This window comes from Molothrus aeneus, chromosome 15 (assembly GCF_037042795.1).
Source record: "Molothrus aeneus isolate 106 chromosome 15, BPBGC_Maene_1.0, whole genome shotgun sequence".
In the NCBI taxonomy this organism is placed as follows: domain Eukaryota; kingdom Metazoa; phylum Chordata; class Aves; order Passeriformes; family Icteridae; genus Molothrus; species Molothrus aeneus.
The window spans coordinates 5883599-5902206 of record NC_089660.1 but is presented as its reverse complement, the minus strand read 5'-3'; the positions used below and the strand labels follow the sequence as shown (position 1 = coordinate 5902206).

Genomic DNA, 18608 nt, shown 5'->3' with positions numbered 1-18608 from the left:
CCCTGAGCCTGTAGGAAACAGGTTGGTTTGGTTGTTTTCTCTCTCTGCCTGTACAAGGTTCTTGGGGATCTTGTCCTGTCTAATTTCAGATTTGCTGCTCAGGTTTCATGTGTGAAAGCTCTGGCGATCCTCTAATAAGATTGGGAACTTTTCTTTTGCTATGTCTTCCTGCTCACAGCTGAAGGGTCTCAGCAAAGAAAAATAAGAGTGAGAAAGGGCAGAAAGCTGACATTCTTCTTCTTTAGTTGATATCTGCTAATTATCCTTGTTTTTTATCTTGCAGATCATCTCTCTTGAAAAAAATGGCAATGGGTACCACTACATTCTGGCAAATATGGTGAGTTACCCTAATTGGTGGGGGTTTTTTCTATCTCTCAGTTTTGTAAAGCACTGTGTTTATAATTACTGAGCTGTACACTCCTTTTCTCATCCACCTTCTAGATAACAAAAACCAGCCAAGTCTTTTGCTGTGCTCTTCTCATGGAGTTTTCTCTCTTGAGCCAGGATGATTATCTGCAGGGTATCCCCAAGTGTGCTGTGGTTTTGTAGTGGTTTGACCTTGGCTGGGTGACAGCTGCAGATCAAAGTAATTTTATCACTCCCCCCTAGGTGCTAAATGAAATCTGACAGTCATGGCTCTAGGGAGAGAATTGAATGCAAAGGTTTCTTTAAGGAAAGGATTCTCCCTTTAATGCAGGGAGGTGCTGCCTGAGGACAGGGCAGCATTGGGCAGTGGCAGGACCATCTTTCTGGAGCAAGTCCCACAGGAGGATGGAAAATTTCTTTGCCTAGGGAGATTAGGGGAGAGGTAGGAGAGAGAAATTGAGGTTTTCCACAGCAGAACTCCTACCCTCTCCTCCCCACATCCATCCATCCAAGAGGATGCACTGCAGAGGCTGGGCTGATGCTGGCACCCTGGGATTCCTGTGTCCCTGTGGGGGGAGCCATGTGCAGGCTCTGGACCTGTTCTTTCAGCACAGAGCAGCATCTGGGAGGCAGCACGTCAGCCCTGGGGTAATTAAACTTTAAACTACCAATTAGTCAAGCAGTTGCTGCCCTTCTCCTTTTCTCAGTCCCAAGATAACTCTGTAATTTACCAGGCAAAAATGGCCACATCATTACCCTGCAGTGCCCTGTACTGACCCTGCACCCTGTGCTGGCTGCCTACCGTGTAATTACAGAGATTAAAATGTTACCTTGTGCAGGGGGGGACATGCAAAATTACAGAGCAGCCAATAACTTCAGCTGCTAATTTAAAAAAAAATTATTATTTGCCATAACCCAGGTCCTGGATGTTTATGAAAGTCCCTTCATTAAAGTTAAGCAGGAAAGTGAGCTGGAGTCACTGGAGTGAGAATGTCTGTGCAATTTTAAGTACACCCACACAGAAGGCTGAATGACAATATCACCTCTTCCCCCTGCACAGTTTCATGAGGATAAATGCATGAAAGGCACGAGGTGAACTGAACTAACACTCAGGTGTAGGAGATTTGAAGGACATTTCTTAGGATAACCACGCTCCCTCACCTTCACCCAGAGAAAAGTACACTTCTCCCATCTTTAATGTGTTTTCTCAGCCTTTGCACAAATGCTGAGAGGACAGAGCTGGCTGGGAGAGGTTGCATACTCAGCCAACAGGGTTTATAAATAATTAACTTGGAGCAAAAGGCTTTTCATTTCTCCAGCCCCTCTGCAGGGACATTCTGCCTCCACTGCAGCTCAGTGGAGGAGGCCTTGGGTCCCACAGTGTCTGACAGGATCACCAGAATTCACTGGTGTGCTTTCCAAGCAGCTTGGATTCTGGGGAGAAGGAGCAGAGTGAGAGGAATTCAAGCTTTACCTTTGGTCTTTCCTGCTCCTTAAAATCCAGCATCACACAAGAGCCAAAAGTCAGAGAGGGGAATACTTAGAAAAAGAAAAAAGACTAGAGGATAATCAGACAACATGGTAAAACTATTTGAAAAAAAATCCTGGCACCCCTCAAGGTTAAGAAGGTCTTTTCCAGGGCAGATTAACATGGGCAGGTTCAGACACCAGAAGCCAAATCAGCTCCTGTAATGTGCTGCACCACACGAGAGCCACTGGATGATGGGTTCAGCAAGGAGAATGGCAAAAAGACCCTGAAGATCCCATGTTTCTGAGACCACAGGGCAGCAAGGAAGGACAGCAAGCCTCCCTCAGTGGGGATGGCCAGGGATTTTATAAGAGATTGGCAGAAGCTGGCCTCTGGCAGGGTTAAACCCTGGTGCGAATGCTCTGATCCGAGAGATCACAGTAGGTTTTACCCTCTTCTGAGGACACCTCATGGCTGGATTAGAGCCTCCAGAGGGTGTAGCATGCTGTAATTTATTCCCACTGACTCACACTCATAGTGGTAGACCTCAAACACCCCTCATTTTCCCCTGCAGACATGTCCTAGGATGACAGGGCGTGCGTTGCCCACGCACACTCCCGTACCCTCGTGTGCGCCCGCGTGCCTGGAGAGCAGCCCTGCTTGGGGAAGTGCCTCCCTCTGGAGCACTGAGTCCTCAGAGAATAAATTAGGAGCTAAAACCTGGAAGTGTTGGGTTTCCAAATGAGTTATTTTTCATGCCCTGTGCTGGCTGAGGCAGTCCTGAGTTAGGATTCTCACTCTGTATGAAGATCAGGTCAAGGGAATCCTCAGCCCATTCATAGTCACCAAGTTTCCTGCAGTAGCTGGAGAAAGGGGAGGAATTTCCAACCCCTGCCTTTTGCCTGACCTACTTGGGCATGGAAAAATGGGGACACAGTTATGGAAATTATACATTGAAAGCAAATATTGGGAAATATTTCTGGGTAACCCCACTTAAATTCCTTTTTTTAGCTGTATGCTAGTTCACAGCTATACGGAGCCAAGAAATCCAAGCAGCAGCACACCACTGCCCAGTCGCAGCAGCTTCAAACTGCTGTTCCATCAGGAATGCAAAATGAGTTTGCAAGGCAATACACAGGCTGAATAAGGTCTAAAAAAATCATCCATAGGCACATTTTGGAATGGAGGAATTCCCTGTCTGGCCACAGCCAATCCATGGGCAGTCGCTGCCTTGCATTAGCCTTGCTCTGTGTTTGCCCAGCAGTTGCTCGGGGTGAGCTGTAGTAAAGTGCTGAGCAGAATTTGACAGCAGCAAGTGAAAGCTGGTGTTTCCTAGCAGGAACAGCTTTCTTTTTCAGTGAAATTGCTGTTGCCAAGGTGAGACAATAATATTTCTGTGGTCACAAACAAAATGAAACTATTCTGCACCCTAGGCCATGGGCAAACATCCTTCTCTGAACGCGCTACACCTGCTAAAGACACAACTTCTCTTGTCTACCCAGCCCTACCCATCCCATGAAGGTCTCACTGCAACATCCTTGCCAGGGGAAGGGTTTCTGTGAACATCCCTCCCTGTCCTCGAGCCAAATTTGGCACTCTTCATGGCTTTTGCAATCTGATGAAATCCTGGTCTTTAACCAGTACCCATCAGAGTTAGCCCAATGAGCTTTTACCAGAGCAAACCTGGGTATTTGTCAGGTGCACTGGCAGTTTGCAGTCATCTCTCTCTCTCTCTCTCTCTCTCTCTTTTCCCCTCTGGAGCGCAAAGAGATTTGGCAACTTTTAAAAGTGTTTGTTTCTGTGAGTCTCATTTTTCTAAGCTTTGTTCTCAGCCTTTGAGATCATCAGTTCTAGCAACCACAAAGAGGAAAAAAAATACAGTCAATATTATCAGGGCAACAAGCTTAGAAACTTCTGGGATTCCTTTCTTTTGATGTTCAGGTTTTTTGCCCACAACCTTGGCTTTGTGTATCTGTTTGTCCTATTCCATGGATGTGAGCTGACTACTGTCAGGAGTGGGAGAGCATCAGCTTGGGCAGAGAAAAATCTTTGTCATTAAATAAGGGACATTCATGTGACCTGTCTTTAAAGGAGAAGTATGAAAGACAGCTGCCACATTGATTGTTTTAGCCTCTTTTTCTTTCCTGGTGCATTAGTCCCAGTTGTTCTTTTAGCAAGGGCTGGTTTTTTTGAAGATGAATAGGTAAGTGTACAAGATTGCTGATGGCAGGTGTAGCAGGGAAAAGTAAAGATAAAAACAGTGTTGATTAGCAAAGATAAGCACTTTTTCCTGTGCCATTCTACATCAGCCTGTGTCAGCACTGAGTTAGACAGTTTCCCTTTGCTGGCAGTTGTGGTGCTGGTGGAGGTTACCAGTGATGCCTTAGAGAACTTAGAAATAAAACAACACACTTTTGAGAAAATATTACTATGGGAGGTAATATAAAGGTTGGTCTATATTGGAGGCCTCCAGAGGAAGAGATGGAAAAATGTTCACAAAATGCCCACTATCCCATAGGGTGAATGCAGTGTTATAAGTTTAGCAAATTAACATAATTGACAAAAATCACCAATTAGGAGCACAAGAGGTGATGCAATTTTCCCTGGTTCAACCATCTCTAAATCCTCCCACCTCAGATGGAAACTAAGCTTTGTTTATGAAAATGTGTCTTGAAGAGCTGTTTTTCACCCTTGCATTCCAGAAAGAACCAAGATGGGATTGGGGTCTTGGAATGTGTTTTGTCTTTCTGCCTAGGGAAAACTAGCCACAGATACAATAGGCCACACAGCTACAAATACATATCTAAAAAAATAGAGAATATATTTTAAAAAAATAAATCATTCTGCATCATCATTTCCCCAGCACAGCAGCTTTGTCTGCAGAGTGGCTCCTGCAGGCGTCAGACAAGATGTGCTGGCTTTATCCAGTTCCCCTCTGGGTTGGATGGGCAGCTTTGATTTTTTTGCACCTGAAAAACAGGAGGAAGAACTTGTGCACCACCAGGGCTGAGACTCAGCAATGTGAACCAACACTGGGTGCAGAGAGGGAAGAGGAACCCTCCCAAATTTGCCATCCACAGGCAGAGAGCAGCTCCCCTAAAGCAGGGCAGGATGCCCACACCTGCAGCAGGTGCGTGGCTGTGTGGGGAGGGTTGTGGTGCCCAAGCAAGGTCTGTGCCTGCCCCAGCAGTGACACCTGGCCCTGCCCCAGCACAGTGAGACCTGTGCCACTGGCAGTGTGTCCGTGGCTCCATGCCCTGCTTGCCTGGAGGTAAAATGTTGTAGTTCTGTCTCCCATCAGCTTGAAAGCTGCCCTGTTTATCTGAGTCTCCTGCCCCCTGAAGCGCTGCTGGCTGCACAAACAAGGGCAGCAATGCTCAGGTGTGAGTCACTCACTGATTTGAAACTCTGTTCTCTGGGGTTTCCAGGAGGATGTGTACAGCATCTCCTGCTCATCCTGGCAAGATCTCAAGATGCAAAATTTATATTCTGCTATTGGAAAAAAGTGTCCTAAGTTACTTTTAGGGTTCTAAAATTATGCCTCTTAGACCTTTCTGCTTCCTGAGAGGTTGGTGCAAGAAGGCTCAGGAGACAAATTCATTTTCTGCTCAGAGAAAGACAATATAATATCTCAGTGAAAATTCTGCATTTCACTTCCAAACAGCTTTTCTGTCCTGACTCAAAAATTATCAAGCAAAAGAACCCCATATAGCATTATCTCATCTGAATTACTGATAGTAAGAGACACAGCAGTGCCCTGAATTAAATTTTGCTTGAACTTGAGTGTCTCATGCATAAGAAAATTATCTGGTTTGATACAAAACTTGCCCACACAGGATAATATGAACAGCAACCTTGGGAGGATTTTTTCAGTAGTTAATGAGGACTCAAAAACATGAGTGACTTACTGTGGCTTAAAAAAATCAGAGCATCAGGTGAGTAACTGACAGATTATATTACAGCTATTGGAAGGAAAAATGTGTTTGCTTAAACTTCAGCAAAATGGTGTTAAACTAACAGGTTTTCTCAGCCATTTGCAGTCTCCTAATCCATTATCCCAGCTCAGCTGCAAGTGGTGATGTGTAAATCCATAGTTATCTGCCTCATGGTGACTTCATTTGTCCTCTTTTCTAGTCAGAACATGCTTAGCTTCAGCTTCCTCGACCAGATTTATGCTTCTGTTTGCTAGACAAAATATTCCATTACTGATGTTTTGGTCCTTGTAAACTGGGATCAGGTCATCCCTTAATCATATCTGTGATTGAATTCATGGCATCTGCCACTGCACGGCACATTTCCCAAACATTTAAATCAGTTTATGGCCTGAAAGCTCCCTAATGCACAAACATCCACCTAGAACATCCCTTCCCCTGCCTGGACTGAGCCTTCTGACAAGATGTGTGTGGTCATTTATATCCACAATGTGCTGCAGCTGCAAGACTGGGCAAACAATACACAAAAACAAATCTGCAGAGCTGCACCAAGGAGCAGCTGCTGCTCACCTCCAACCCCTTGTGCTTTAAATCTGGATTCTCACCTCACTTGGCTTGTGTTGTTACTACAGACAGGGCAAAACACTCTCATCAAGCTGCAGGGCTGGGAAGCTGCCTGACAGTGCCCCCTTCTCCTGTCTTTCTTTTCCTTTCTTCACTCACTCCTAAGTCCCAGTGAGGGCTCACACGTTTTGCTGCCCCAGTGGGATCTGACACATGAATAACTCTGCAGAGGAGAACTCCTCTCCCACTGGAAGGCACGGTGGAATGAGACTGGAGCAGATGGGCTCTTTTTTGACATTCCCTCCTTATTAATACAAAGTGATGGGAGTGAGGAATGATGCTTCACTGGAGAAGTTAAGCTTGAAGATAATTTGGGGTATTAGAGCTGCTCTGTGTGGAAACACTCCATTTCTTGCTCCCTGCAGTAAGTCACTGGTGTACCTTGGAATGACAGGAGCCACTTTGTATTCTACAGCCATTCAGAAGCAAAAATTTTGCTTTGCAAAGTTTCTTATAATCATAAAATCTGCTACAAGGAAGTAGTCTGGCATTGCAAGTCATGCATTTAAACAGAGCTGGGCCAGTTTCCCAACGCTGCCACAGGTTTCTGTGGCACCCACCCAAGCTCAGGGTGAATTGCTTCAATGCTTTTGGCTTGAAAAGGAATGTTTCAGTGTGCCATTAAAGAAAAGAGAAAGCAGACTCCAGTCTCTTCATCCCAGACAGAAAGAGACTTAAAAAACCTAATACTCCTCCCTGAGATCAGGGGGCTCTGTTGCCTTCAGCCAACAAGTCTTCTCCAGGCAATTCAAGAGAAAGGGGTGTTTTTCCCCTCTCCTCATTCAAAGCTGAGTTTGCCAGTCTCAGGGGGAGATCTGGAGAGTTCAGAAGATGCAGCAGGAGGAGAGAAAACAGCACTGTTTCTCAGGAACATGTCTGTCTTCAAGGAGACTCTCTAATGTTCTTTATCCCAGGAAAGGAGGAGGCTTGGAGCACAGGCAGGGAGGTTTTCAGCTGGGCTCTGGGGGGGTTTCTGAGCTGCTGAGCCTGACCAGAGCTCAGCCCGTGCTTCTGCAGCTTCAAAGGCATCACAGGAGGAACCTGCAGGGAAAGGGCCAGCAGTTAATGTGAGCTCAGTGAAATACAAAGAGAATCAGGAGGTGTGGGGGCATTGCCATTGCTGGGATGGTGTCCCACAAGCAGCTGTGCCACCAAGGGTCATCAGGAGGCAGAGTTTAGGATAGTGAGGCAGTGAAATATGAGGGTGAAGGGAGAGATGCAGGGCAGCCTGTGAAGCTCCAGATTTGAGGAGGGTTGTGGACAAAGGGATGAGGTTATCCCTGCACTGGCAGCTGCCCACTCAGTGGTCTGGCTCCTCACAGTGTCCAGGGTATAAATTAGGAGCTGGGTCATTTCTGGAGGGATTTTCTTTTCAAGGCAGGTCCTTTGTGGACCACTTAATCAAGATGGATTCATGAGGCCCATTTCAAGTCATCAGTCTTCTTGCATTATGCATTTCCTTTGATGATTGAGCCCACAAGCAGTGGAGAGGAATATAAATGTGTGACTTGCTGATGCCTCTCCCAGCAACCAAGGCAGCAAATGGGACAGTAAAACAACCTTTGGCTGAAAACTGCTTTCAGTTTAAGAACAGCATAAAGAACAGATGCATCAAGGAAAGCACAGGGAGGATAACCCCCTTCCCAGTACTGTTTTCTATTTGAAACCACAAAGGTCTGTAATAGCTGCCCATATTATTTCCTCACAGCAACACCCTGCACTTAATTGCTCTGTGAGGTCCATTAATGCAGAGAGGAGCCCATGGTAAGGGCTAAAGAGCAAGTTCCCTCCTTTGAACCCAGCCTGGCTGCTGCTGGAGCAGTGTGCTGCAGATGCTGTGAGTCAGAGCAGGCTGGAGGAGGGACCAGATTTGTGTGGTTTATTGTCAGCCTGCTCATTCCGTGGCATTTGGAGAGAGCCAGGCAGTTTCCAGGGATGTGCAAGGCAGGAAGCACATCCTCTGCGCTGCTGAGGTGCTTCTGTGAAGTGAGTTTGAGTCCAAGGGACAGCTGATCCTGCCGTGGGGTGGCTGATGGATGTCTGATGGTTCCCAGGGACAGCTGTGCCTGCAGGATTCTTGTCTGCCCTGGAGCACCCACACCCTGGGCACTGGCCCTGTGCTCTGGGTCCCTCTGGGTGCCTGCAGGATTCTTGTCTGCCCTGGAGCACCCACACCCTGGGCACTGGCCCTGTGCTCTGGGTCCCTCTGGGTGCCTGCTTTTCCATTGGGCTGCACTCTGAGTTCCCATATTCCTCCTCTTCCTCCCTGGGGGATTTCAGTGCTGTGCAGGGAGGTGAAGGCTGATCCCTGCATGCCCAACAGACACGTCCCAAATGCTTCAGGTTGTCGAGAGCTTGAAGAAAGTCACACACAACCAAATTCCAGGGGCTCAGCTCATTTCCCTGAACTTGCACCAGACATGGCTGCACAGTGGGGTTTTCCAGTATTCCCTGGCAAATTTTAAGAATAGTTTCAAAACCATTTGACCACTCCGTGGGGCAACATGGAGTACATCCTTCCAGCACTGTTCACTTCTTCCTGTGCTTGGTTAGATGACAGAGGGAAGCATTTCTGGGCTAGTTCTTTCCCAAACTGGTTGATGCTAAACATATTACTGCAAAAGCACAGCTGCTGCCCCTTAGTCATGGGTTACAGTCTTTTCTTAGTCAAGTTTTAAGAGTTTGTTTTCTGTTTCTCATATACAGCCAGTTGAAAACTAAATAAAATATCTTTTTTTTTTTTTGCAATACGTGTCTATAGTTAGTACAAAGTGACAGATGATTGATGATTTCTTTAGTTGCAAATATTGTAATTCTCTTGTTCTCCTGTTTCCTACAAGCACTGACTGATATTCCAGAAGGACAGATAAGCAGGTTGAATTCCTGCTGCCACTTTGTCAATAGAAGCATTTTCAAAAGCCAGTCTGCATAACTCTTGATGGCTTTTTGTTTATATTTGGTTTGCTAGCAAGAACTCACCTGCTCTGAGAATTATTTCCTAAAATATTTGACCTCTGCATTTCCATGTTCGTTGGCTCTCATGTTCCCCAGACCTGCTCTGAGCAGATTTCAGTGTGGTGATTAAAATTTCTTTGTAATTAGGAGCATTCCTATAATATCTTTGTGCTGGGGCATGTGAAGGAAGGATAACAGGTGAAAACAATTATTTCAGCCGTTGATAGCAGCCAAAATGCAAAGATGACTTCAAGGTTAATGATGTCCTCCATGGTCCCAACTGCCTTAAATGATTGGAAAATCTTCAGAGGTCTCCACACTTTTTGAAGAACCTGAATTATGTCAAGATTCAGAGGGGAAAAAATAGTACAATCTTCAGGAAGAAATAATTCCTGTCATTTTTTCAGACTATTTAAAAATTTTATGCAATGAATCCCAATTTTATGCAGTGAATCCCAATGAATATTGTTGAATATTTACTTCAGTTTTAGAACGGTTTTTTTGGGGAAAACAGTGAAATACAGTGGTTTCAACCACTGCTGTCTCATCACTGCTGTCACAATTTTTTTTCCTATTTAAATCTGCATTCTGAGGGGGCTTAACACACCAGTCATCTTATTCATACTCTGCAGTGAACTTGGACTTTTCTTCATGCCTTTGTAGGTCTCCTAAAGAGGAGCTGGTTGCACAAACTTCAAGTTGCTCTGCCATAGTTTCTTTTGACAGATCTTTTTCCCCTGAGTAGCTCCCAGGAGCAAAATGTCAGTGTAATTTGGTCCCAGCCATGAATACCCAGTTGGCAACCTGTGAGGTCCCTCTTACTGAACCTTAGGAGCTCTACGTGTCAAAACCCACTTGGCCTGAGATGCATTAAGATGTCAGGGACAATTATCCTGCTGCATTTCCTATTCATTAATCACAGCTCTGGCTTTCTGAAACCCCCACGCCAGCAATTACAAACAAGATTGATGTGGGCTTAACCAGCATTCTGAGGAGTATGCACGCACAAAATACCATTTTTTTTCTTTTAACCTAAATCACTGTACTTTGAAGGAAAACAAGCCATCTATTTAGAGCATCGATACACCAGTATCCAATCCTCAGCCTTGTAAGTGGATGCCAAATTGCCTACAAAATTCTGGAAGAAAAAATGTGAAAGTCTTTAAAGTCATTTTTGAGTCACTTATGACTCCCTCAGTCTGACACTTATGTGAGAGGGCAATTTAGTCTTTTCCTGGCAAGGTCTATTCCCAAAACAGTTCCCATCTAATGGCTCCATCTGACTTTGGAAGTTGATCAGCTAATTAGCTCCCTCAGCCTGTGAACCGAGAGCATCATTTTGGGAACCTGATTTTGGTGTTTTCCTGGAAATGACGTAACTTGGCTTTTTTAGCTCATGCCATCATGATGAGTCTGGGAACAAGCAGGGGAGAGGAATCCAGGGGCAGGCTGAGGAGGAGCCTGCAGAGAGCACTCAGCAGCAGGGCAGGGGCAAGGCAGAGCCCCAGCCAGCCCTTCTGCTGCTCAGGTGATGGCATTGGGACTGTCCTCCCATTCATCTCCCCTCATGCATTAAGGCTGCTGATGGTGCCAGTGCAAATACCTGAGTGCATCTCTTGTGCTTGTGCTCCTAAAGAGAAAAGCAGCGGAGCTCAGCCTGTCCCACACACAGCAGGAGGGCACAGCCCCTGTCCCAGCACCTCTGCAAGCAGCCACAGCAAGCAGTTCTGCACAGCAGCAGGGCTGCAGGGCTGGGATCAAAGCTGGGACACCAAGGAATCACCCCCTCCCTCCATATTGCAGTGTTTCTCTAATTAATTTTTTCACCTCTGACTCAAGGGGGTGACTAATTCTGCAGTGCCACCCTGATCAATGCACATGTGTATTTGCACACGTGTTCATCACATGCAGAGAGCCAGAAGTGGACAAGAACAATAAGGAAATGAAATAAATGTATTACATTAGCAATCTAAAGTGTAGAAAAGCACCTTCTTTTCTCCCAGATGAGAAAATTGACTTTTCTAATAGTAAGACTTCTTTAAGAAGCTGACCAGCCAGTTCCTTCCTGATCTGCTGGGAGTTCATGGTTCAGAATTTTTTTTTCCCTATGAACTGTGATTTGAAAAGAAGTAGCCTATCCAGTGGTTACTGAGTCCATGAAAATTAGGGCTGGGTGAACAATTCTGTATAAATTTTAGAGCTGGTTGACAAATACTTTTTAATATATTTTATGAATTTTGTTCATTTCATCCATTATTCAGGATACATTTTTCCATTACTCTGCTAGCTTTCTTGCAAGTGAGCTGGTGTTAATATGATTATTTTTCACCCTGGCTGGTAACTGTAGGATATGGCCAGCTCAGAACCTGTGAGAAAAGCAAGTTCCCACCATGGCTGGGGAACTGGTGCCTCTCCTGAGCTGGACATTTCCTCCCAGAGGGAAGATGTTTTTCCTGAGCAGTCTGCCATATTCATACATAGGCAGGATTCCTCTTTCTCATCTAGATGTGTCTTCCTCTGATGAGCTTCTCCTGTTTCTCTCCTGTTCCAGGGATTCATGGACATTGACCTGACCAAATTCAGAGAGAGTGGAGCCAATGTCACTGGCTTCCAGTTGGTGAATTACACAGATACTGTTCCTGCCAGGATCATGCAACAGTGGAGGAATAATGATGCCAGAGAGCATCCACGTGTGGACTGGAAGAGGCCAAAGGCAAGTGGTACAAAATAAATGCATTTCATTTGGTTCCATCTGGCTCAGTTCAAGTTATGCTCACCTCTTTTGATCACACATGGCTCTTTATTCTCACTTGAGAAACTCTCAGTATAATTATGAACATTAGCTGTTCCATTTGCCTCAACATTATCTGAATTTTACTAGGCTGCAGTTACTGCCTCTTAAGAAACACAAAATTTAATGTATTCACTCACTCTCCCACTTCTCACCCCCTTGAAGCTAGGAGTTAACTATCTCATAATGTTCAGTATATAAAAACCAAAAAGGCCTCTTTTAAGTCCTTAACCTTTGACTTGTTTACAAGACATCCAGTAATAATAAAGTCTTTCCAGATGTTCTTTTTGAGAATTTCATATCAGAGTGTACAACAGAGGGAAAAAGTATTTTCATTCCTGACACAGAAGGCCCTGAAGCTGTTGAGGGATGAGTGGAGGGAGAGGTTGTTTTTTTCTCTGTTTAATATTTGAAAATGAATACATTTGTGACAAACACTCTGCCATAGAAATGTTAGCTTTGGGATTAGTTTAAGAAAGTTGAAAACAACTAAATCAGTGGGTGATCACAGAAAAAAGAGCTAACACTAATGGTTCTTGCCAAGTTTTACACTGCATTCTGTACAAGTTTCTGCTTGAATAAACTCATGTTTCGCAGAATTTTTGCCAATTGAGATGGAATTTTCTGGTCTTCATCCGTGACCAGAAAAAGTCCCTTGTTTGATTTCATGTAGCTCACATTTACACAGTATAATGTGCTCCTTAAAAGTTCAGGTCAATGCTTCTGATTAAACACAAATGCTTGGGTAACAGGTGAAGGACTTTTAGGGCTGAGTCTTCTTCAGGGAGTGAAATCAGGAGCTTCTCCTTCACTTCCCAGATGTGAAAGTCAAAACCAACTTTTAGGAGTCAACAGAGCAGTGGAGATTACAGGGAGCAAGATGCTGTTGAACTTCATAGACAGGAGGTGAGGACAGAGTGTTACTATTTTCTTAACCTTGAAATGAAACTCAAGATACTCTTAGTAAGGAGGCAATATAAGAGTGGATTTTTATTTGAAGGCTTTCAGGGGTAGTTATAGAAGGATGGCCACAGAAGCCTATCCCCACAGGGATGAGTACATTTTTATAGGTTTTAGGGAATTAACATAATTGATAAAAAGCACCCATTAGGAGGACTAGTGGTGATGTAATTTCTTCTCAAGTCAAGTTTTGTTTTGGAGTCTTTCCCTCAGCATTAGCTGTGCTCTGTCCATAAAATGTATTTCGAAGAGTTGTTCTCAACCTCAGTTTCCAGGAAGAACCAAGGTAGCACAGGGGCTTCTTGAGGCTTGGAGGTCTGGAATTTGTTTTGGTTTCTTTGCCTAGGGAAAGGCCATGGAAAATTACCAGGAAAATTAGCCACTCACATTATGGGCTGCAGAGCTACAAACACATGTGCGAAGAACACAGGGAACATATAAAGTTTTAAAAAACAGGTAAAAACCAAAGAGCATGAGAGCAAGCCAGCTGGAGGGTTACCCTGAGTGCCCTTTGTGTTTCCAGTACACGTCGGCGCTCACCTACGACGGCGTGCGGGTGATGGCCGAGGCCTTCCAGAACCTTCGGCGGCAGCGCATCGACATCTCCCGCCGCGGCAACGCCGGCGACTGCCTGGCCAACCCCGCCGTGCCCTGGGGACAGGGCATCGACATCCAGAGAGCCCTGCAGCAGGTTGGCATCCAGCCTGGGGGTGGGTGTGTGCTGGGGGCACGCCGGGCACAGCCTGCGGTGGGGCAGGACGGGTGAGCAGCAGCAGAAGCACAAATCACTTGGGGTGAGGAGGAGCTGATCCTTCTGGAGAAGAGAGGTCTGAAAAGCTCAGGGGTGCTGCCAGCAAACTGCTCTTCCTGGTAGCATCTGATGTGTCCTTGTGTCCTGGTTTAGGGCAAATTTGGGAGAAAACCTCCAGGAGGGGGCCTCTCCAGAAAGCAAACTCACAGTCCTATCCCCCAGCTGGTTTGGGAAGGATTCCTTGGAGAGAAGTGGAAAGAACCTGTTTATTTAACAGGCACAGCACCCCCCAGCACACAAAATGAACAATACTGGATGACAGCACTCTTTCCCTGCTGTGAAACAGATGACAAATTCAGAAAGTCTCTCTTGGGGGTGGTGGCTCTGTTCTCAGTCCCTCTGGTGCTGGGGCAGCTGCTGCCCAGAGTAGGCCCCGCTCGGCCACAAGGGGCAAACTCTCGGTGTTTGCCAGGCCCCAGTCCAGAGCAGGTTCGAGTGGCTCCAAAAAAGGGAAAGGAAAAACAGTCCAGGGAAAAATTCGGACTGCTTAGCTACTAACTAATGAGCAGAAGCAAAAAGCAAGAGCAAAGCAGGAGCAAAGCAGAAGCAAGAGCAAGAGCAAAGCAAAAAGCAAAGCAAAAAGCAAAAGCAACACCATGTACTGCCCCATCTCTGTGTCCTGCCAGCTGTGGGGGAGCAGCTGATAACAAAACCAAAACAAAACATTCACTCTTCAGAGCCAGTCTTGAAGGCACAGAACATGATATCCAGCATAAACAGAACGACGACTGGGGGTACAGGCACCATAACTTCACCATAGGACACTTTGCCTGTTGTGATTTCTGTTGTTGTTCTAAAGCCAAAATATTATCCCATAAAATCAAGGGTCCCTATCTTTATGTTCCCCTCCCTAAGACACAGACCTGCTCAGACTGTATTTTCTGCAGATTATTTGACTCTCTGTGAACTCAGCTTAAGTTCCAGCCTGCTAATGAATGCATGTGAATTTTGCCTTATGTGTTGGCTGTCACCAAAATGTTCTCAAAGTGCAGATTATAGCTTGTTTCATACTGTGAGGGCTCATAAAAGTCTTAAGAGCAGCCATTTAGATAGTTTATTCCTCAAATCTGATGGTCTTGCTTTTTTCCTCCTGCATAAAATTTAGATTTTTGAATAAACAAAAATACAATGTGAAACTTGCAGCAAGAGAGAAAAATAATTCAGTCTTATCAAAGACTTACCAAGGTAGAATATTTTAAAATTTCATTAAATTTCAATACTGACATTTACTTTTAGCACTTTTCTTTCTTTTCCTGACAGAAATAGATGGATTCCTTGCAAATACTGCTAGTTCAGTGTTATCCAAATATAGCTTATCCCATCTTCTTTCCTTAACTGTGAAGAAGGCAAAAAACCCCACCATTTATGTGCTTCATTTGTATAATATGTAAAGTTCCTCAAGTATTTTGTTTTGATTTGGTTTTGGCTTACTGCTAAACAATTCCTTTAAAACCACATCTTGCATCTGATTTGATTTTATTGCTTGGATTCAATTTGTTCCCAAGCCTGTCACTGACTTTCTGCATGACCTTGGGCAAATCACTGTCACAGCTTCTCCAAGCCCTTATAATAAAATCAGCCTCCCTGATGCATTAGGGAGATAGGTTACCTAATAAACATGAAATACTTGGAAGTCTTCTGATGAGCAATAGCTGCTCCAGCATTTTTTCTTTATTGAATTTATGAGAATAAGATATCAAAATTAGACAGCTAGAAAATATAATTTGTGTGTGTTGGAAAATCTCCTCTGAAATTTCCTTATATCTTCATTAAAACAATTTTAAAAGTCTTAATTTTTCAGCTGGAGTGACCTTGGGTGAAGAACACAAAGACCCATTTGCAAAAGTTGCTCCATTACTGATGAAAAATAATAATTTTAAAAAGGCTTGACCAGTTCGGTTGTGATGATCAAAATAAAAGACTGAAACAGGCAGGGCAAGAAGCCTCCTAGCAAAAAATTTAAGTATGAATTTGATAATCTTCCAGTATTTAGTAATGTATCAAGAAAGAGGCAGATGGAAATAGAATAACTTATGATAAAATTGAAGGTTTGAGTTATCCTTTCTGTAAAGACTCACAATTAAGGCAATTCTTACAGCTGTTTACAGTGTGCTTTCTGTTCACCTCCCATTTGTTAATGCTTAAATTTTATAAGCTTTTTAAAAGCAAAAGGTTTCTCTACTTGCTTCCACTCAAACATCTGGATTAAGCTCTCAAATTGCCTTATTCCTGTTTAGTGTAGGAAGGAACCACAGAACCATAAAAACATTTAGGCTGGAAAATCTAAGACGATTGAGTCCAAACATTATCCCAGCATTTTCAAGTTCACCAAACCACTAAACCATGTCCCCAGCACTGCCACATCCACACATCTTTTAAATCCCTCCAGAAATGGTGACTCCACCACTTATCTCCCTGGACAGCCCATCCAATGCTTGACAACCTTTTGGAGAGGAAGTTTTTTCCTAATGGCCAATCTAAACCTCCCCTGACACAACTCAAGGCCATTTCCTCTTGTCCTGTTGTTCTGTCTGGGGAAATAGACTGACCCCCACCTAACAAGGATTCATGGATGGCAGGAACAAAGATGAAAAGAATTATGAAGAATTCTTCATTTTCTCAAAAACAGAAATCTGGCATGATCAAGGAGAATATATATTTTTATTAAAGATAATTACCTTTTTTCCTTTTTTTGCAGGAAAAAAGCCCACAAAATATTGCTTAAAACCACTACACTAAGGTTTCAATTTTATTTTGAAAAGGTTATGATAATTTCAAACAAATTCTTTTTTTATCATTATGTGGTCAGCACATCTAATAAGCAGAAAGCCAGTCCCTAACTGCTGACTAACCCTGTAAAACAGAAGGCCACAACAGCATCCTTCTGCTCCAGATGTCCCAGCAAAGAGCAACATGCCCATCCATGCCTTACACACAAATGTGCTTAAATGTCTCCAGTTGGCTTGAGTAGTGCTTAGCACTGTTGAAGTCAGTCCTCACTGTACTTTGCACTGCACTTTGCATTTTGCAGTGCATTTTTTTGCATTTTGCATTGCATTTTTGTATTTTGCATTTACCTTCAGAGGATGGTGAATGCCAGAAAAGTTGTGCTGCCTCCTGCAGCATGAATAGCAGAGATCCCTTTTGCATTTCAGTGACACATGGATATCACAGGATTAAGATTTCATTCACTCAGGTAGAAGAAATTGATGCTGTAAACCTGCCTTTTAGTGCATACAAAGCTACAAAGCACAAGCACCTGTGACCTGAGCTTCAGAATTGGTCAGAACCTGAAAGGAAAACCAAAGGAGACATGAAAAAAAGCAGGCTTGGGAGTGCTTAAGGCAATGGTGCTTTTTCAGCACATCTATTTTTTATGAGCATGTTGTGTCTTGTGAAAAGGGAAAAGCATGTTTGTCCAAATGTCACCAGGAATACCTCTTGATTTGAAACAGCTTCAGAAAATGCTGGCAGATGTTCATTTTCATGACAAACCTTTGTTGTAACAGCTGGAAAACAAACACGGCTTAACCAGATTAACAACAGATTTCCTCTGTAATGATACAGCCTCATTTCTTCACCATGGGTCTTTATTCTGAGGATCTCAGGGTATTTTAAAAGGCTGTTAAATACCTAAATGTCCCCATTTTGCATGTGGAAAGACTTCAGTTGCAGGGACAAGAGGTTTGTCCAAAGCAAGTGGAAAGGCAGAAAAAGAGCACTTCTCTGGGTGGTGTCCATAGAAACCCAAGTCTGCACTCTTTTTCCCATTTTCCTGGTCCCCAGAGAGTGTGAGACTCCAGTCAGGGGCCCTTCTCCATTTCAGGCTGGGCACTTTTGCAGCAAGGGAAGTTCAGGATGTGGGATGCGATGTGAGCATCACTTCAACTCAGCTCCATTATCAGCAGAGATTTACTGTTCAAAGGTTCCTATGCAAATGTCAATACTAAATTGTTGGATTTTATTAATCTGGTGCAGAGGTAATTAAATTTGCTTGATAACTTACAGACTCCTCTCTATACAAAAATAATGGCTGGGAGCTGTGGCCATGGTTTCATATTTCCTCCTGATTTACAGTTCCTGATTTGAGCTGACAAATTCTTTACCAAATCCCGACTCCAGGTCAGATTTAGAAAATACAAAACCCTGCAAACTCAAGGAGTTCAGAGCTGATTTACCTCACTGTCACATCCCAAGAGGTGATGGGCTCACATTGGTGATGTAGCTCTTAGGCTGCTCTATGTTTTAAACCACTGAGTTTTAAGATAAAGGGTTTTTAAATTAGTCAGCTAAGAGGATGGCTGTGCCCATGGCCAGGCATGCTGTAGAGAGTGAGCCTTAGTGACAAACCAGTTTCAAGCAGATATGCTGCCTCCCCTGCATGGAATTGAGAGTAATGACTGCACTCAGCACCCTTCTTCCCCTCCCCTCTCACTGCTGCTGAATCACCACGGCATGAGAAGCTGACCAATTTGCTGTCTTCATTGCTATTTATGTATTTAAGGTCCATTTTGAAGGATTGTCTGGCAACGTTCAGTTTAATGAGAAAGGACGTAGGACCAACTACACCCTCCATGTGATTGAGATGAAGCACGATGGGATCAGAAAGGTAAAACAGGGAGTGACCAACATCCTGTGTCAGGTTCCAGCCCATGTTTGAGGGGCAATGTGGTTGGGTCTCAGCAGGGATTCCTGTTCATG

General features: G+C 44.2%; 1 protein-coding gene across 3 annotated transcripts in view; it reads left to right on the top strand.

Moving 5' to 3' along the window:
* The window catches only part of GRIA1 (glutamate ionotropic receptor AMPA type subunit 1), a 121337-nt gene that overhangs the window by 61674 nt on the left and 41055 nt on the right, over window positions 1-18608 (top strand). For all 3 annotated transcript variants that reach the window (XR_010784610.1, XM_066560486.1, XM_066560485.1), the window contains exons 5-8: window positions 284-337; window positions 11897-12058; window positions 13620-13787; window positions 18412-18516. Coding sequence is in view for 2 of the 3 variants with exons in the window: in XM_066560486.1 (XP_066416583.1) it covers window positions 284-337; window positions 11897-12058; window positions 13620-13787; window positions 18412-18516 (489 nt within the window). In the remaining variant the exon portion in view is untranslated. The remainder of the gene's footprint in view (window positions 1-283; window positions 338-11896; window positions 12059-13619; window positions 13788-18411; window positions 18517-18608) is intronic.